Source organism: Gopherus flavomarginatus, chromosome 3 (assembly GCF_025201925.1).
Source record: "Gopherus flavomarginatus isolate rGopFla2 chromosome 3, rGopFla2.mat.asm, whole genome shotgun sequence".
NCBI classification, from domain to species: domain Eukaryota; kingdom Metazoa; phylum Chordata; order Testudines; family Testudinidae; genus Gopherus; species Gopherus flavomarginatus.
Genome location: NC_066619.1, coordinates 223,600,898 through 223,621,345, shown reverse-complemented (window position 1 = coordinate 223,621,345; position 20,448 = coordinate 223,600,898). Strand labels below are relative to the sequence as shown.

The 20,448-nt window shown below is 39.8% G+C and overlaps 2 protein-coding genes across 3 annotated transcripts in view; one reads left to right on the top strand and one right to left on the bottom strand.

Annotated features, from left to right (window-relative positions):
* The window catches only part of CFAP97 (cilia and flagella associated protein 97), a 53,201-nt gene extending 41,388 nt beyond the window's left edge, over positions 1 to 11,813 (top strand). For both annotated transcript variants that reach the window (XM_050945350.1, XM_050945349.1), the window contains exons 5-6: positions 5,589 to 5,739; positions 9,012 to 11,813. In XM_050945350.1, coding sequence (XP_050801307.1) covers positions 5,589 to 5,739; positions 9,012 to 9,139 — 279 coding nt within the window. In that variant the 3' untranslated portion in view covers positions 9,140 to 11,813. The remainder of the gene's footprint in view (positions 1 to 5,588; positions 5,740 to 9,011) is intronic.
* A 3,059-nt stretch (positions 11,814 to 14,872) lies between these two features.
* SLC25A4 (solute carrier family 25 member 4) lies at positions 14,873 to 18,665 on the bottom strand. Its single transcript, XM_050945399.1, has 4 exons — positions 18,444 to 18,665; positions 16,058 to 16,544; positions 15,367 to 15,507; positions 14,873 to 15,053 (listed from the first exon to the last, which is right to left on the bottom strand). The coding sequence occupies exons 1-4, from the start codon at positions 18,552 to 18,554 to the stop codon at positions 14,896 to 14,898; spliced, it is 897 nt and encodes a 298-aa protein (XP_050801356.1). The 5' UTR covers positions 18,555 to 18,665; the 3' UTR covers positions 14,873 to 14,895.
* Between the last annotated feature and the right edge of the window lie 1,783 nt (positions 18,666 to 20,448).

Sequence of the window (20,448 nt, the reverse complement as noted above, 5' to 3'; positions counted from 1 at the left end):
CGCCAAAGCAAGAGATTGCTAAAGGTTTCCAAAGAAAAGGTGGTCCCATTTTTTTAACACTGAAAAAATATGTATTTTCCTGAGCCTCATTCTCAGAAATGTCTGAGACATTTTGGCTGCAAGTTTCCAAAAAGATTCAGCCAGAGACCAACTCCCTGTCATGGGAAATTTCAGTCTGAATGGTTAAAATCTGGCAAAGCGCAACTGGAACAAGGTCTTATAATGGGAAATGTTGGGCAATCTTACTGGGCAATCTTACTAGGCAGTGCTACCAGCCCCTGCTATAAATCAGAGACCTTAAAACACCAGCATACAGATACTTAACTGTCTAGTCCCTGAATCAGTTCACGTTCTCTAAAGTAATGGGATAAACACACAGTTCGCTACTTTAAATGTGTCTCTGTTTGGTCAAGATTAGAATGACCATCTGGCACTTGTTAGGTGACCTGCATGAAATGAGGTGATTTGCTCAGCCCTGTTCCTGGTAGATAAATGACCATCACAATTTGCATCAGTTTGCCCATTTGGAAGCCTTGGAGGAAACTGAATGGGCCTAGTCAGAGCCATCCTCTGAGCTTTGGAAGTGATGCCTTCCACAACAGTTACAGTATATTGGGTAAGGAGAGCAGTGCAGGGAAGCTTGCACTGACGCTGACTGTTGATTTTATTTTTACAGTACAGTTAATGTGCATAGCACCTTATAAACACATAACTCGGAGTCCCTGTCCTGAGATGCTTACAGTCTAAATTACAGTAGACCCTCAGAATTACAAACATCAGAGTTATGACCTGACCAGTCACCCACACATCTCATTTGGAACCAGAAGTACACAATCAGGCAGCAGAGACAAAAGGGAAAAAAGCAAATACTATACAGTACTGTGTTAAATGTAAACTACTGCAAAAATAAAGGGAAAGTTTAAAAAATTTTTTGACAAGATAAGATAAGTGTCTCTGTGCTTGTTTTATTTAAATTAAGATGATTAAAAACATCATTTTTTTTCCTGACTTAATACAGCTTTGAAATGTTACTATGCAATGTTCAGTTGTGAACTTTGAAAGAACAGCCCATAACGTTTTGTTCAGAGTTACAAACACCCTCCATTCCCAGGGTGCTCATAACATTGAGGTTGTACTGTAGATAAGTAGATGACAATAATCTGTGATGGTTAGAGGGTAGGGCAGGTGAGGAGAGATAATGGCATTGAGAAGCAGTTGCTGAGAAAGTGGTTTTTATACAATCTGGCTTTTTTTTGTAAATGCTGCACGGCTTTATGAGAGAGACAAGGTAGGTAAGATACTTTTTATTTACTTTTTCTAGTAGATAGTGCTAGAGCAGAAAAGTGTTGGAAAGCCAGCTGAAGACTGAGTTTTGAGGAAGTGTTTTCTGAAGAAAAGTTAGATTGCTTGATGCACAAGAAGGAGGTAGTCCCAGCTGCTGAGGGCATCCTGAAAAAGGCACAAGGTCGTGAGGAGGAAGCAAGGGATTATTAGAGAGGAGCAACCAAAATGTGGTGTGCAAGAAGCTAGAAACTGAGATGAGATGTATAGAGCCCTTTAGGTAAGGATGAAGAGTTTGACCTTTGCTAAGGAATAGATAGGAAACTAGTAAAAGGACTTGAGATGATGGGGTTGAAGTGGGAGATGATTTGAGCAGCAGCATTTTGGGTAGGCTGGAGAAGGAATAGATGTCAAATAGAGGACTGTAGATTTTTAAGGCTGTTTGTTAGTGTTAACCTTGGTGATTACATCGAAGGAGCAGCAGGAACAATGCTGAGGGTGCTCTTTTAACTCACTAGCCCATTTGTCCGAAGGAAAAAGATCAACCGAATGCAATTGCTGTAGAACAAAGTCTCCTGGAATGTGGAATACAGCAGGAGCTCAGAAGCTGAGCTGCAGGCAGAATCTCAGAGGCTGGAGCAAAGGGGGATACTTCCTAGGGCTTTGTGCTTCATAGTTGGTTTTTTTTTTCTAAAATAAAATATTTAGATTTTCCTTTAATCTGGTACTGTAATAAAAACCTATGTCTAAAGGCAGCCTTGTGATAGGAGTCCAGATCTAGCCCAAGGTCAAGTGTTAGATCCAGGCAGCAGTTCCCAACATTAGATATCCTGCCACATAGAGAAGTTCCTGTAGTAACTTTTCCCTCACTAGGAGAGAACATCAGGCTTTTGGATTCAGGGCCATAACCAGGGTGGGGCAGACACCCAGGGCGCAAAGCTGTGAGGGTGGAAAAATGGGGCAGAGAAATGAAGGGGAGGGAAGCAGTAGGGGGCACAAATATGCTTGCTCATCCTGGGTGCTAAAATGTCATAGTTACAGCACTGCTTGGATTGTTACACAGATATTAGCACTATTGCTTGTGCCATGCAAATAGGTACGACATGAAATAGGATAACTGTGATCATAGCATATACTTAGATTGTAGGCTCTTGGGGGAAGGACTGTCTTTTTGTTCTGTATATGTACAGTGCCTACCTAACACAATGGGGTCTTTGGTCCAGGACAGGGGATTCTAGGTGCTACAGTAATAAAAATAATGATTATAGATTGGCTAGAGTCACTGAAGCTAGAGAAGATACTGTAAATAATGGTTCCTTGTGATATTCAAACACATTTCGCTCATGCTGCTGTTTATCTTCTCAGCTTTCTTTCATTGAGCTGCATGTGGCTCCTATTCACAAAAATAATTAGCAAAGTTCCGTTAAGTCTTTGTCATAGATGAAAGAACTCTGGAGCTGTTCAGTTACTTACAACTAACTGACAAGTATAGAGCCAATTAATGCCACTTTAACAATGGAAGAAAATTAGAAATTAGTCTATGCAGAGGAACAAAAAGAAGCTGTCCTCAAATGCACCTTCTGTTCTTTTTCTGCTCTGCAAAGTAATAGTATAGTTCTAATAAGAACGAAATTCGAGATGTCATAATATAAATACACTTGAACAGCTGTTGAGGCACAACAGTCAGCTGTTTGGAGTTCAATGGATGGTGAAACCGAAGCCTACACAGATCCAAGGAGCAACATAAAACAAGGGAAAGTAGTAGCTTAACCTTCCCTCTAAAGTGAACTTTATGGAGCTAGATACTCAATTTTACTTGTGACTTCTCCCTTCCCCCTCCGGAATGGCTTTAGAAGAACATATACTGAATTTTTGAAAAAAGAAAGTGCCCAGACTAGTTTTAGTGCTCACTTACTGTGGTAGAAGTTGAATTAACGTCATTCATTTTAAGCCACTAAGCAGCACCCATCTTCTATACTGCTTCTGTTTTGTTTCGTTTTTCCAAATGTCAGTGATCCAGTGCTTGCTTCCGCTGTTTACAGTTTGTGCTTTGAAATTCTTTAAAGTCTGTAGACCCTGTTCCTAAAGGGAAGAGTCCTACTCATCAGTGTAAGGCTTTGTGAACAGGAAGGTGCAGTAATACTGGAAGATAACAAAACTTTCACTTGTTTTCTTCTCCTGTTATGTTAAATCCAGTATCTGAAATCTACTTAATCTTACATAGTGATGGGGGAGAAAAAAATTCCATTTTATAACCTTTTCAGATCTCTTGCTTCTTGGGCTAGCACAGGCTGGGACAGTAACAGATGTACTACATTAACATTGTTTTTCAGAGATGAAGGGAAAACAGCGTGGTGCCTTGATTTGCTGAGCACTGACCTATTTCTTTTATTTATTTTAAATTGATTTAGCTTTGTTTCTAAAGTCCATCTTGGCTAAAATGATAGCTGCAATACAAGTTCTTAAGAGTAAGGAGCGGTGTTGATGTATTTTAAAATATGAGGGATGAAGTGGCCCCATGTTTTTATCTCAAATCCTATTCAGTGAAATATCTCTTATACCAACAAAAGCTTATTTTATAGGGCCTGATCCTACAACCATTGACGTGAATGGTAAAACTCCCATTGACTTGAATGGTGTGTGATCAGAGCCATAGAGACTAAAGGGTGGGAAAGAAGTAAGAATAGCAATAACCTTATTCAGTGAACATTTTAAGATACTGTGTTAAAGAAAATATTAACTTTAAAAATCAGGAGATATTTAAATTAATAATTGAAAGTAAACTCAACTTAAAATTACTGTTTAAAATAACTGTTTAGTAAGGGCCTAGAAGGCTTACACTATTGGTCATCAGATATAAGGAGTCTTAGTTCTTCATTGATTCCGTAGGTCAGGACAGCCATTTCAAATGTTTGGGTGGGTTCATTTTCACATGTAGAAGACTACTGTCCAGATTGCAAAACCTCAGATAATGCCCCTTGACTAAATTCTCAGCAGAGAGTAAGGACAGAGATGAAGGCTACCCTCTCATCTCATACAGGAGGGTCCCTTATGGCAGAGTAGAACCTGCCAGTACCACTTTAAAATCTGTATCTGGTCTCTCAATAAATAAGGGTTAATATTTTCAATAATGTTTATCTGTCTTCATTTTAATTTTTTTGGAAAATAACATCTATCTTTCTTGTGAAAGATGCATGTTTTAAAATTGTTGGCTTTTTTTGCTCCCTGTCTGAACACATGCATAGCAGTTTGAAATACTTTTGACACACAAAAATGTAATGTTAAAAACAAACCTATGTTTCCTTTAACTCGTGGGTAATGTAGGCATATCCAGTAGATAAACAGTCATTATGAAATGTAAGGCATACTTGAAGTTACTGTGGTGTTCCTAATATTTAAATTGTGCAAAAACCTTCTACAGTTATTGGAAAGTAAATTCATACGTTTTGTCTTTTAACAGAAGAATATCAGTTCATTATATTAGCCTGCCTGTGTAGTCTGTTTCATTAAATGTTTTGAGAATTTACAGTTCAAAGTTTCAGGATTAGTGAATGATCAATTTTATAATTCCTGTCACAGGTCAAAAATTATGCAGCTGTGTAGGAAATGGTGATAAAATCATGTGTACAAAGTTGGATCTAACATTTAGAGACTAATCTAACATTTCACGTTTTGCAACTGGCTTTAAGCAGTTGCTATTTCTAGCCAAAGTCCTTCCTTTGACTTTTGCTTACCTAGGTATTTCCATTTGATGATGAACAGACTGGCACTTGATGCAAACACATGACATACTACATCTAAGCCAAAACTACTTGTCTTTTCTCTCTTGTGCTCTCTCAATGCACATTTCCAGGTTCCCATATGCAAATTCTAGTATGTTCATAGATTTATTGCACTTGTCAGCTATGTCAGTTTATTCCATGATTGCTTATGCCACTCACTGGAAAACTAGTCTGAAAATCACACTCTTTTTACCCTCTCCCCATGTAGGGATAGGTTTACTTAATTTTGTTTTTGAGAAACACAAAGTACAGTTAAATGGCTATACAGACACACATTTTATATATTGTGTGCAGTGAAAAACACAATTTAGGGAGTTAAATATAGTATTTGAGTTTAATACATGCTTAACAAAAAGAGCGAGGGGGGAAAAATTGAATCACTTCACTGATAAACTTTTATTGAGTGTAGAGTTGTAGCTCACACTTCAATTGTGGGGTGTTGTGATTTATACAAATATAAATTAATTTGTTTGTGAATATTTTCTTTATAGCTTCTTTAACCAAAACTGGCTTTTTTAAATTAAGGCTCTTCTAAAGAGACTGGAAGCAGTGAAACCAACAGTTGGTATGAGGCGTTCTGAACAGCTCATGGACTATCAGCGTCATATGGGTTATCTAAATTCTTCACCATCCACAAGACGAGGAAAGTCTGCTCTAAGCCAGCTTAGCTCTTCAAGTAAGTGGACCTGGTATGGCATTTGTGTGCATTATACTTTATTTTTGCACCCAGAGCCATTTTTCTCCCTTGTGTTAGAATGGAAGAATCTTAGTAGTTTTCTTTAAGAAAAATAAATCATTTTCTTCATATATAAAAATAAATGAACTATGCATTATCTGTATGATTACTCTTTACCATATCTAATTTCTAAGAATTCATCTTGTTAAACTATTCTACATTAACAAGATTATCTGCAACATACAGTAAAACCTCAGAGTTACGAACACCAGAGTTATGAACTGAGCTGTCAACCACAGACCTCATTTGGAACTGGAAGTATGCAATCAGGCAGCAGCAGAGGGAAAAAAAGGCAAATACAGTACAATGCTATGTTAAACATAAACTTCTAAAAAAAATAAAGGGAAAGCAGCATTTTTCTTCTGCATAGTGGAGTTTCAAATCTGTATTAAGTCAATGGTCCATTATAAACTTTTCAAAGAACAACCATAACGTTTTGTTCAGTTATGAATATTTCAGAATGACAAACAACCTCCATTCCTGAGGTTTTTGTAACTCCTGAGGTTCTACACTATTCTTGAATGGTTTGTCCAGACTACTTTTAAACTACTCAAACATTTTAGGTTTGTTTTTAATTTGTTAGGGTCTGCAGCAAACATGGCAATGACATTTGTGACTCTAAGAACCCCTGTATTCGTACCCCGCAAATGCTTGTAATAATCTTTGTACAAAATATGGCTTGTTGGAGTATAATTTGAAAATGAATAACTTACTGATCATTAATTCTTTTCTATGGTATATGTATGGGATGGGTATCAGACATGCCAACTCTCACAAATTAATTGCAAGAGATGTGATTTCTAAGTAAAATTATGCCTGACTCATGATCTCGCAATAGAACTCTCAAATGTCAGGGGTGTTTTTTGTTTTGTTTTTTGGGGGTGTCAGCTAGAGCTGGAGAGAAAAAAAAAACCCTGACATTTGAGAGTTCTAGCTCAAAATCATGAATCAGCCTTAATAATTTTACTTAGAAATCGCTGCCAGCCCGCCCCCTGGGCAGCCGGAGTTTCCACTGTCAGCCCACCCGAGGACTCCTGCAAGGAGAGGCTCCTGCTGTCAGACCTGGGTGGCTGAGGCTCCTGCTGTCAGCCAGATGTGACCTGAGAGCACGTTAAAAGCTTAGAAACCAAAAGGGAAATAGAGGACCACATTTCATTGGCTTAAAAATCATGAGGATATTTTTTAATCTCATGATTTGGGGGAGGGGGTCTGACACATGATTTTCCAGTGGTGAGGGTTGGCATCACTGCTGGATTTATGATTAAAGTGTGTTTAAATGAGGCAGTTCAGGGGAATTGTAAATAGGTCTGCTCAGGTCTTGAATACAAATGAAGAAGGGTTGACCAGAGACAGTGGGATTGCAATTTACATGGGCAATAAACAACCATCAAAGCTCACAGGTGGTTGGGGGTCAGCATGTCTATTCCAGGTTGGTTGTCAGGCAAACACAATGGAGGCACATTTGCATACCAAATAAACAAAGCTAACAAGTGGGGGAAGAGACAGCATAGCTGCACCCCCAGCGGGGAAGAGGAACTTTTATCTGAGCTATGAAGAGAGAGGGGGGCTGAATCTCAAGTGATAAGCAATTGAACTGATTGCATACAATATTACTGTATTATAAAAAGTGTATAGAGCAAGGTCCTTTTCTTGAAAACTAATTACACGTGTGATAAATAGCATTGTGAAAGGTATGTATTAACACTGTGTAAGGAATTATGGGTACTCATTGATATTAAACAGTATAGTCTGCCCAGACAGGAGGAAATGTCAGTTATATTTACTTATCTTATGTAAATTAAGCATGGTGGAATCAGAAACAATGGAAGGTCCATTTTCATTGAAATCATGCAAGGGAGTGGGAAGCCCACAGGAAGGGATGAATCGTATGAGGTTATCCTGCCTCTTGAAATTAGTCATTGAATTTGGAAAGATATAAGCAAAGATAGAAGCCATCTTTGGCATCCATCACTAAACAAACACAAGGGAACAGAGCTCCTGTGATCTGAGAAAGATGGGTCCTTCAACCGAGAAGGAGCTGAAGTCTCTGGAAACTGAATATAGGTGAGCAACCTGCTTCGGCAAAGATCTTTTACCTAAGACGACAAGGGAAGCCAGCACCTTGTACTCTTATAGAAAGTTCTGACTGAGGGAAAGTCAGCCATGGGTGGGAAAAAGAATGACTGATGAGACACATGCTTTCTTCAAGATGGTTTACCTTGTCAGATTAAGTTTTAGACTGTTAGAAGTGTGTTTGTTTTATTTTACTTGTAACTCTTTCTTTCTAACTTCATTCCTTTTACTTGAACTCACTTAATCCTGTGTATATTTTGTTAATAAATTTATTTCATTATTACCATAAACCAACATAGTACTGTGTTTTAAAGGAAGGGGTATACTTGGCCCTAGTTACGTTAATAAGATGTGCTGTAGTTTTGTCTCTTTACAAGAGCAGCAAACCTTATTATTTCTCTGAGTTGTCCAGGCAAGGGCAATTTGGGGAAATTGGGAACTAGGAGTACATTGGGGTTGTATTCTTGTTGGTTGTAACTAAGTCTGGTGGAAACCAGAGTGGGGCTGTAGAGAGGCTGCTGGTGTCAGAGCTGCTGAACTAGGGCTGTATAGCACACAGACGCTAAGGGTGTGACCTGCGTGCTAGTAGGCTGACTGTGAGCAGCCCAGGTTTGGAGCTACAGCAGTAAAGCATATTGAGGCACCCAGGTTTACAGACCAGGCAGTGACACATCCCCTCATTGGTCTGGATTGGCCCCCAAAGCCTAGAACAACCATGACAACAGTTCTTTGGGATAGTATGGGGGGAAAGGAAGCAATAGGGCCTCCTACCTTATCCAAGCATCCAAGACAGGGGTAGGCAACCTATGGCACGAGTGCTGAAGGCGGCAGGCAAGCTGATTTTCAGTGGCACTCTCAATGCCCAGGTCCTGGCCACTAGTCTGGGGGTCTCTGCATTTTAATTTCATTTTAAATGAAGCGTCTTAAACATTTTAAAAACCTTATTTACTTTGCATACAGCAATAGTTTAGTTATATATTATAGACTTATAGAAGGACCTTCTACAAATGTAAAAATGTATTGGTGGCACGCAAAACCTTAAATTAGAGTGAATAAATGAAGACTTGGCACACCAATTCTGAAAGGTTGCTAACCCCTGATCATTTGTTAATATATGTTCTCCTTATACTCTCTAATAGGAGGAGCTTCAAGAGCATCTAGTGCATCCGGTACAGTCAGTCAGAGGACTGAGAGACCAGTTTCTGATGCATCTAGTGGGGCGTTACGGAGACCAAAGCCCACTAATGTTCATGCTGCTTGGTTATAAATTGTTTGTACTTTGCCCAGAGTTCTTACCTGATCGCCAGACTTATATTTCTATTGCTTTTGTAGATTATCTCTGTGCAAGAATATTGTCATCGTTGTTTGCTGATTAAAGTGCACTGCTGTGTGGTGTAATTTCTTGTAAATTGGTTTTAAATGGACAATTTCACTTTAATCAGTGTTTCCTGAGAGAGGATGTATTTATAAAAGAGAGAGGTGAAAATTGAAATAGCAAATTATTTTTATTTGCAAAGCACAAATGAAGTTCACACTTGTGAAGGATGGAAATGCTGCGCTTTGGTTCCAAGATGTAAAAATTTAAGTTTTTAATTAAATCTTTAACTTGCAATAAACTTTCAAGTATGTGCTTAGTTTGTAAACAGTCCTCATTTTTCATCCTTGTTTGATCTTTAGAACTTCTAGATCATGCAATAATGGTTCAAAGTGTTTTCTTTTTATTACAGTTTGTGGAAATGTTTTTGATGAAAAGTAGATCTATATGTTTTGTTTTTCTTATTCATGCAGGAAGAGAGTATATAAACATTTGATTGTTGTGCAGAATAGTGGAGGAAATCTACCTTGTAGCAGCAACAAAGCCATTCTGGTTGCACAGCAGTAGCACTTCCTGCATCCTCAATTTTTTAGCTCACTCACATGAAAGGAAGTGTCTTGTTCTGCAACTATTGCAGAGCATTCTAGCTGAATAAAGAAGTGGTGTTCATTCTGGGTCAGAGATGATGTGTTTTCCTGACTTACAGACCTACACACAAGGAAAAAAGAACCTGCTGTACTGGGGGTGGAAATATTTGTTGGATAGGAGAATAAATGTGAAGTGAAATTCTAATGTGAGGTCCAATAAAAACAGAAAATTCAACTATTCCCCAAACTGGGTTAATAGCCTTTACCTTTAGTGATGGCACTACTTGCAGACCTCTGCCCTGGCTCACTGGTGGGAACAGATGGAGCTGTGGGACACAAATTTAGTAGTATAACATTCAAGTTTTGAGAGATACTATCAACCAGGATGAGAAAAGAGGACAAAGTAGAATATATAAGGATAAATCTGAAGTTTTGCATCTTTAACTTAACATTAAAAATATGTTTTATACTAGATCTCTTAAGTGGTTTCAGAACAACCTTAGCACCAGTTTCCAGTTCTATAAAAATCTTACATTTATTATGTAAATAGTAACTGAAGGCAGTATGTGATGTAGTTTATTTCCATATCTAAACTGCAGCAGGCATCTTGGTCACTGGCCGCAGGATTTTCTTTCATAAAGAGCATGAATTATGATCTGCTATCCATAGTTACTACTGTACTTCTGCTTGTTGTCTTGCTTCCCTTATGGCAGAACTATCGGGTGGTCTTTCTATTAAACTTAAAGAAAAAGCTTTGTAAAATAGTATCGAGACCTAGACCTACAAAAGTCAGATCCATTTTCTCCCACCGTGTTTAGCACAATGGCATAAGTTTTTGAATATTTAATATTGTGATACACTTGGCACACAGGATCATCTAGTTTCTTTGGTCCTCTCTGATAACTTGACAGAATTGTATGAGTTAAAGAAGTTTTACCTCTGAACCTGCTGACTTTTGTGAATTAAATTTTTATATGCTTGACAATGTTTTAACAGTTTTTTAACTTTAAACAGTAGTACGGAAAAAAGCTATAATTGAAATTATTCTTTCATTGTTACTGTAATGTGTTCTTTTAATAGTATTGCTGTAATTATTTGTATAACTGTGCTGATTAAAATTATTCACCATTTAAAGTCTTTGTTTTTGAATGAGAGACAGTTAAACTACAATATCAAGGTTACACTAAGCACTTTTGAGTGTTCCTATAGCAATTCTTTTTTCTGAAGAAACTTACAAAAAATGGGCTTAGTTTTAATCATCCCAGCTGCTTAGATTTAATTTGGTATGGGGAATTTGTCAGTTTTGTATGTCACTCCTTTCGTAAATTGTAAGAAGTAAAATATTTAACATGAATTATATGTATGTTCATCACATTGCATAAGCTTCTTAAAGCATTTTGTTAGTTTATTATCTAGCAACTGTAAAGGACACTGAGAGAAATTGGTTGGCTGTTTATCACAGTTTAGCTAGTGAAACAGGAGTGCAAAAATGCATCAAATGTGAGCTTTGTGATTCTTTCTTTCACTGGTGGATGATTGTTTTTAAAACCAGGTTTATTGGCAGGTCCTGGGTAATAGTCTGTCAGGTAGTTTAAATGTAATTCCCTTTTTATCCTAAAGGGAATTTTTCCTCATGATGGCCACTTAGTAGTACCTCTCCATATAACTTCCCTTCATTCATTGATGAAGGAAACCATATGTTCTGCTTAGACTTCTCTGAGATTATGGATTTTTTTTAAACTTGAAATATTCAGCTATGACCCGGACATCTTGTCCTGGATCATTGGTTGAAAATCCTTTTGCCTTTGGATATTTATAGTAATAGTCCCACTTCAAACTTTCACCTCATTTTCAGTGTTCTTTACTAGATAGTCTTTCACTTATCTCCTCAGAAAATCTTCCATTTTCCTTGTGGAAGAAAGCTGTTTTTTCTCTCAAAGCAGATTCTTTCCCTATTCCTTTTAATAATGTGAGAAACCACTTGCCAAACATTTCCTGTCTTGTTCTCAAAGTATGAATTAAAGGTAAAGTGCCTGAGACATGTGCTTCTCTCTACACTACCATTTTGTTTATATATAGCATAAAGGTGAGTATTCTAATAATTTTAGACTTTTCTGTAGGAGTGTGGAGCATCTGAAACTTGAACTGTATGTAAAATGCATTTTTATTCAACAGAAGCAAAGACTTTTTTGTTTGGTACCTATGCAGAACTCTCAGCACCTCCCAAAATTATAAATATGCTGCTTGAAGTCTGATTATTTTCAAGACAGTATCTTCAGTCTTTCCTGTTAATACTCTCCTGTGAAAACTGAAGACCTTCTATCTGACCATTTAGGAAACAAGTATTGCTTATAAACTATAGCATCAGGCAAATTAAAATGTGCAAATACATGAAACCCAGTCTCTGCTTCCAGACTTATTTGAGAATGTCAGAGTCCTCAACTTTCATTTTGCATAAAATGTCCTCATTTCTAGTTTAAAGCTTGAAAATGACCAGTGTAACCAAACCAGAGATGGTTCTGAGTCTGCAGCCAGTCTCCAGCAGAGGGGGGAATTAGCAAACAGTAGAGCAGAGGAGGAAGGGAAGCCCCCTTGTTGACACCAGCCAGAGTGTACAGGTCTTCATTGCTCTGGACATAAGATGAGGGGTAGGGGGACTGGTGGTCAAGGGGTGTTTGGATGATCAAGTGGGTGCTACAGGAGTGGCTCACTCTTAGTGGAGTGCAGATATCCCTCTGTTCTGTTTCTCCCCACTGGCTTTTTAGGTCTAGAGGCAAGATTTGAGGAAAGCGGTGCTGGTCTAAGCATCACCCACTTGGGGGATTAGCATGAGATAGCAGAATCTACAAGGTGTAACCTGCAGTAGAGTTATGCCAATAGTGATGTGCAGATCCAGTTTTTCCCCAATATTGGCCTGTAGGAACCAGACTCAAAGTTAAGTTTGAAAAGCTAAAATGCAGTTCTGAAATGAGTTAACGCCCAGAGGTCCTAATTAAAAATAAATCTCATGAAGGGATAAAGACTTTGTTTTGAAATCAAGGGAGATTCTTCAGAAACTAGAACAAAAATGAGCATCAGTTCTATTTTTCTACTGAAAAATAGCACAATCTGTTGAATATGTAGGGCACAATTAAGAATACACCAAGCCTTGAGTGTATTAGTTGTAAGAGCATGGTGAGCATTTTCAAGCAAGCATCACAGCAGCAGCTGATAGCACTTGCTGCCTACAGATTTTGTGTTCATTATAAATTTAAAAGATTACTAACTCCTTCAGAGTGACCAAAACCTGTAGGTGATTAGTCATATAAAATCCACCAAATGGCCAAAAAAGTTTGAACATTAAATGTTAAAGAGTAACCCTTAACCAACAGTTCGGGAATTTTTCATGAGTAAATATACAGGCCAGTTCAGTACAGATACAGTTGGTGAATCTGACTGAAAAAGGGAGGAAAAGCATTTCTCATTAGGATTCATGGAGGCATAAGAGTAAGGTGACTTACTCAAGGTCACACAATCAAGAGAGCTACTGTACTTTGCAGTTTACATTTAGGAGGGAAATGCCCAGCTTCCCAAGCTTAATTAGTTCTAATACCAAACAAACCTACCTAAAATCCACTGCATTCATACACACCTGTTATTACAAAAAGGTATCAATGTTACATAGCTTTGTAGCATAGCAAGTTCTAGTAGACACTTTTGCATTTAAATTTCACACAAAAAGGTGCATTGAACATTGTATTCAGTGTCCCAATTTTAAGATGTGAAAAAGTACAAATCAGGTATGCCAGTCTTTTTGCCTCACTTGGCAATTAAAAAAAGCCCTCTGCTGGAAAGTCTAATCCTGATCTTGCTAGGTGGCTATATCAGACCATGCGTTTGGATCACTAGAATATGCACAAAGTGCACAGTCTTAAGTTATTAATCCTTGCCCAGACACTTATTTTGAAATGCAGAACACAGCTTATTCTCACTGAGCATTATCTATATGCCATTTCAACACATACAAGTTCTAAGGTTCTTAATGATAACTCAGAATGCCAGACTTCTACACCACCACTTCCATCTCACCTCCCCTGCAAAAGTGTTACAAATTAGTTGAGAATAATCCTGAGAGAATTGCATTTCAGGGTAAATTAAACTACTGAAACTAGTGACTTAAATTGTCACTATCTCCATAATCACTACAGCATTACCAGTAAGGTGTTTTAGGGTTAAAGTCATACCAACGCTTCATTCTAAAACAGGTTTTTTTACATTATTAATGTGTGTGAATATTACTATCTGAAGTGTACTAAAATACAGAGTAAATATCCTGTACATGCAGAACACTTATTGCAAGCATGGATCATTTAAAAAAATGGAGCAATATTGAAACAGGAGAAAAAGTAACTGAATATGATTAGTACACTAATTTATTTTTTTTGTTTTGGTTCAATTGAACATTAAGTATAATCCAGACAACTAATACTTTTGCTTTTTGTAAAGATTTGTATGGCACTTAAACTTTGAAAGACTGAAATACTCTGTTCGTTGGAATATTAGGAGGAATTTAGGACCTCATTTACCTTAAGGGAAGGCTTATTCAGGGAGACAGCAGTGGCTGAGAACTTATTTCCTGGTGCTTACAGATAGTATCCAAGTTCATCTGTAAACATGTTTTTTTTACTTTAATATCAGATTTTTAAGTCCAGCCCCATAGGAGAAGCATGCTCTTCATCCATGCGTTTTGAATGCACTGATGCTGTTGGGTAGCTATGGAGACAGTCACTTTAATACAAATAAGTACTTGATCTTGACTTGTTTTAAAATCTAATGTGAACTCTACTTTAATAGCTAGCATGTAAGCCACCAAATCATCAAGCAATGCACTCATCATAGGAATAAGTATTAGTGATATTGTGCAGATATTTAATATATACACAGGTTCCAATATAAGTATCTGAGGACTTTTCATTCAAAATTTAACTATGATCCAATGGACAACCATTAAAACAATTATGCATCCTTCTCTGAACTGGATTTGCCCCATGACAGCCATCTTCATGTCCCTAGGAAATATTTTTTTGTCCATTAAACCACAAGTAGTATATTACACAACTGAAGAGAATAGTTTTATTTACTTTAGACAAATTTCTTGATCTCATCATACAATACTAATACAAAAGCACCACCCATGCCTCTCAACACATTGGACCAGGCGCCTTTGAAGAAAGCTTTGGCTCCTTCATCTTTAGCTATCTTCTTCCAACAATCAATTGTGCCCTTGTACATAATATCAGCTGTGGAGACAAGAAGGTACATATGAGAAACTCTTGAATCATACAGGCAGTTCAATTAATCAGAAGTGCGCTCCCTAGAGGATTTTTAGTTAATACAAATATATTTACAACAAAAGCACACAGCTCTAGCAAAGTCCTTCACAGCCATCTGAAAGACCAATCAAATATAGTGAGGACCAATTTATTCCAATGTTATTTTAGTAGAAAAGGCCATAGATTTTCTGTAGACTATATAATGCCTTAAATTTCAGCCATGTCCTGCTGGGGAAGATACTCTGCTGCTAGGCCACTGCAGGTGAAGGCTTGTGCTTACCTCCCTTTCGGCCAGACTGCATCATCATCCTACGTCGGACAGTGTCAAAAGGGTAGGATACCAGCCCTGCTACAGCGGTGACTGACTGGGCAATCATCCAACTCACTACGATGTGCACATTCTTGGGATCAGGCATCATACCTGTCAAGAGTAAATCAACAATGTCAGTACACAGGGGTGGAGAGAGGGAGAGAGAATTATTCCTACCCCAGACTCCATGGTAAGTCGAGAGGACTTTTCCCCACAGCCAGTTCCTTCGGCCACATCTTGCTCAGCATCATCCAGTCTTCACTCAGTCCAGCCATTTAAAAGTCAATCAAGAGTTAGCTTTTAGACCATTTAACCTTGACCTTAACAGTAGCAGTATGAGGATTTAAACTTCTTAGAACCTAATTCAATAACAAAACACACACAAAAATGACCATGCTGGAAAGAGAGTGAAGTTACAAACTTAGTTTTAGGAGGCTCTGAGTTTGCTCTGAGCCTGACATGAGGGAATCAACCAAAACGGACAGGACGGAATTTCCAAAGTGTGCTGTAATATTTATAATCCATTATATAAATTTAAACAAAGCTACAGTTTAACTAAGACCTGAAAGCCAATGCCCAAGACAGGGTGCACTGGAGTAGGCCATCCTTATATTTGTTGGATTATCACTCAGGAATCACAGCTCCCTCCTCCTCCACTTACCCTTGGCTGTGTCATAGACCCCAAAATAGGCTGCTCTGTAGATAATGATGCCCTGGACTGACACATTGAATCCTTGGTAGAGCCCTCTGAGGCCATCAGATTTGAAGATCTTGGCAATGCAGTTGCCTAGCCCTGTGAACTGCCTCTCACTCAGCCCTTTGCCCACATCGGCAGCCAGCCTGGTTCTGGCAAAATCCAGAGGGTAAACGAAGCAGAGGGAGGTGGCTCCCGCAGCACCTCCAGAGGCCAAGTTCCCTGCGAAGTAGCGCCAAAACTGCTTGTGCCTGTCTACTCCTCCCAAGAAGATCTGCTTGTACTTGTCCTTAAAGGCAAAGTTGAGGGCCTGGGTGGGGAAGTAACGGATGACATTGGCCAGGTTGCCTCTCCAGAAGGAAATGATGCCCTGTTCCTTGGGGATCCTCACCACGCAGTCTATGATCCCCTTGTACTGCTTCTCAGCTGTGATCTGTTGACTGGCATGCTGGACCTGTTAAGTGAGAGAAAACAGCACAGAGACGAGATTGCAACAGTTACTTTGGACAATGTATCAAACAAACCCCAGTTTGTCAAAGTGAAGAAACAGGGAATAAAATAAGACAGTAAATATCATAATGTGACTATATAAACCCCTGGTACACCAACACCTTGAATACCACATGCAGTTCTGGGTGGACCGTCTCAAAAAAAAGGTAAGATTAGAATTGCAAAAGGTACAGTGAAGTGCAACAAAAATTATTTGGGGTCTGGAACAGCTTCCATATGAGGAGAAATTAAAAAGAGACTGAGACTGTTCAGCTTGGCAAAGGGGGGATATGGTAGAGGTCTATAAAATCATGAATGGCATGGAGAAAGCAAACAAGGAAGTGTTATTTACCCCTTTGCATAACACCAGTACCGGTGGTCACCTAGTAAATTGACTGGGCAGCAGGTTTTTTTTTAAAAAAGCATAACGAAGAACTTCTTCACACAAGACAGCTACCTGTGAAACTCTTGGCCTTCACAACACCCCTGTAGCAACAAGTATAACTAGGTTCAAAATAGAACTAGTTAAGTTCATGGAGGATATGTCCATCAAGGATTATTACCCAGGATGTTTAGGGACCTAACTCCATGCTCTGGGTGTCCCTAGGCCTCTGACTGCCAGAAGCTGGGACTAGACAACAGGATGGATCACTCAATTTCCCTGTTCTGTTTATTCCCTCTCAGGCATCTGGCATCAGCCACTGTAGGAAGACAGGATACTGGGCTAACTGGACCATTGGTCTGATCCAGTATGGCCATTCTTATGTTCTTAGAAAATTCTGCTTCTCATCACCAGATCTATCATCTTTCATTTACTCTGGAAGATTACATGGAGCCTCTTTTTTTTTTTTTTTTTTAATAACCTTACCATTCAACATAATAACCTGTGCCCATTTTATGCAAGCTTAACCCAGTTTCTTTAGGACCATTGCATTATTAGGTCAAAAGGAAACTGCCTACAGGAGGAGACACCTGCTGGGCATTTGCAGGAGGATCCTGAAACTTTAACAGAAAGACATCTTCCAGAAAGCTTATCCAATTGCACAGAAGCGTGTTCATCTCATACAAGTGTACAGCCTTGCTTTAGAGTTTCACATTTCCACTTTACTTAGCAAGTCAGATAGTAAGTGCACTCTTAGCATGTTTGGGTCCCCAGTCTTATCGTCCGGCCAACAAGCCCCTGAAAAAACGATGTTGACCATTGAAGCTCAATTTGTAACGAAAGAGGTGCCAGAGCTCAAGCACATTTTTTTTAAAACAAACACTTTCATAACGGAGGGGGCAAGCCCAGAGCTGCTGGGGCTATGAACTTCCAAGCCCTGGCACAAATTAAGCACTGATTTGAGGCCATTTCCCGCACAGTGCCTAGCGTCCCGGTGTAACCTAGCTATAAACAGAGCCAAGGGAAAGAAGCGGTGCTGCTCTTGCGTAACCAGAGCTCCCGAAGCCAGTTGCCATATTTAGGCACTTCAAGCTTGTGCCCATATGACACTAGGATTCCTGCACCGCTTCCAAGTCAAACTTCACACTCCTACCCCCCAGGGAAGGAAGACTCCTTGCAGGCGCCCAGGGCAATACACAGCAGTCTTTTGTAGATTACCACTCAGTGCACCGAACCTCATCGTGACACCCCCCCTACCCCGGGGCCCTTTAAATGTACTCTCTAGACAATCACGACCCGAGACTGATAAGAAGCAACCTGTTGCTAAATTTCCACTCTCACATTCGCTAGCAGCGTTTAGAGTTACATGGTGCCTTTAAAGCAAAGAGAGCCAAGCACGCCAGCGACAAGCAAAGTCAATCGGCCGTTTGCTCTACCAAAGTCCATAGCCAGGGGCTTGAAGGAAATCGTCCCGCTCCTTACCTGCAGCAGCAATTTAACTCTTTCTATGGGAGCGACAGCTGTCTTGGAAATAGCGGCAGCGACTCCGCCAGCCAGGAAGTCCTTGAGGAAGCTGATCGCTTGGTTACTCATGTTGGAACTCGCTCAGGCAAACCCCTAAGAGCCCCCTTGCAAAAGCAGATGCTGCCGCGCACCTCCCCACCCAGCTGCCCCCAGCCAGCCTCTTGCACCGCGCTCCAAACGAAGAAGCGCATCTCTCCCACTTATATCCCCTCTGCTTCTCGCGATAAGAGGAGGGTCCCCCCCGGGGCACACACATTGGCTGGGAACCCCCCAGTCATCAGAGGGCACAGGGGCAAAGCCGCCATGCTGTCCGACAGAGGCCGCCGGGGCGGGACGGCTGCCCCGTGCTAGGGACGTTTAAAGGGCAAATTAAAGTTATCTGCTCCCTGCTGGAGAACGCTATGTCAGAGCATGTGCCTGCTGTATTAATAGCACCGCAGAGACGCAGGATGGGACTGGGGGGGCTGCAAAAATACTTCAGAGGGTGTTAACCATTTGCGTTCACATCCAGTGCTGCCCACGGAGAATAACGGCCAGATCAAGGGAAATTTGGGAGTCCGATAAAAGCTTATCATAAACCAGCACATGTATTTTAACGGCTGTTATTGTCTGTATTGAGACACACATACACAGTGCATCTGATTTACAGAGACGTGGTACCTACTCATGCACACCAACAGTGCAGCCTGGTTAATTGGGTTCTATGGATATTTTGTAAGATAGGATAAAGAAACTGATATAAATATAATAGTGACCCTCAGTGACTTGCTGAGACATGAGTTGCAGAATTTGGATTAGAGCCTTTTATGTGGAGGACAAAAAGTGTCTTAAGACTTAACACATTGCTTAAAGTCCTAAAAGTCTGACATAGTTTCAAATGCTAACATGTTATCCCTCATCCTAGATTTCCTGAAGAGAAGAGAAAACTTTTCCTGCTAGTGTCCTCACTGTACCCTTAAGAACAGATGACCCTGCATGAGACAAGAACATAACTGGCAGAGTGGGCTAAGTAGGGTCACTTAAGTGGAAGGGAAGAGTGAGGGGGGCTCTAGGGAGCATGTGCCCTGGGAAATTCACGTGCATGACCCAAACCAAATGTGAAACAGCAGAACAATTTGTGCACTCAGTACCTGATTCTGAACTAATTTCTCTGTGCCTCACTGTCCCCTCTTTTACATCTATAAAATATGGATAATACTTTTGCCCATCCCGTGTGTGACTTGTCTATTTAGACTCCAATCTGAAAAGGCTTACACACTGAAATCAATGGGACTACTTGTTCTTGTAAAGTTAAGCAGTTGTGTTTTCAGAATGGGGGCCTTAGATAGTGATAAGCACTGCAGGGCTTGTAGAGTACCAGTGCAATGGCATATGAGTTTCAGCTGGGATTTGCAGATGCTCATGCAATACAAATAATAATTCATAGAACTGAATTTCACCTTAACTTGGCAGCTAAAAGACTGACCTTCCCTACACAGTGATATTCTCTTAATGCAAATCAAATTCCTCTTCTTAATGAAACACTGCTCTGGATAAGCGAGCCCCTGTGGCTGATCCCCCTCCCTCTAGCCCCAGCTACTTTAAGAATGTTTCCCTAGCCAAGGTAATAAGAGTTTAAGGTCAGAAGGGACCACCAGATCATCTAGTCTGACCTCCTGCATATCACAGGCCACCAGCCACACCACCTGCCAGTATACTAAACTCAATACTGGAATTGGACCAAAATATTACAGCCCACAGGAAACCACACTAGCCACAGGCAGAAAACAGAAGGAACGGAGGTGCATCAAGGCCCCAGCAATAGCAGGGAAATGATTAAGTGACATATACCCAGATAATCCTGGCAATTTACCTACCCTCACAACTGCAGAGCAAGGTGGGAAAACTCCAAGGTCACTACCACTCTGACCTGGGGAAAAACTCCTTCCTTACCCCATGTATGGTGATCAGTTAGACCCCAAGC

What these genes read in the sequence shown, in the direction of transcription:
- SLC25A4 (XM_050945399.1), bottom strand. Translation starts at nt 18,554, where the DNA reads ATGAGTAACCAAGCGATCAGCTTCCTCAAGGACTTCCTGGCTGGCGGA. An exon ending in GAGTTAAATTGCTGCTGCAG is followed by an intron (nt 16,545 to 18,443) that starts GTAAGGAGCGGG and finishes CTCACTTAACAG; the next exon opens with GTCCAGCATGCCAGTCAACA. An exon ending in GGTCTATGACACAGCCAAGG is followed by an intron (nt 15,508 to 16,057) that starts GTAAGTGGAGGA and finishes TACTCTTGACAG; the next exon opens with GTATGATGCCTGATCCCAAG.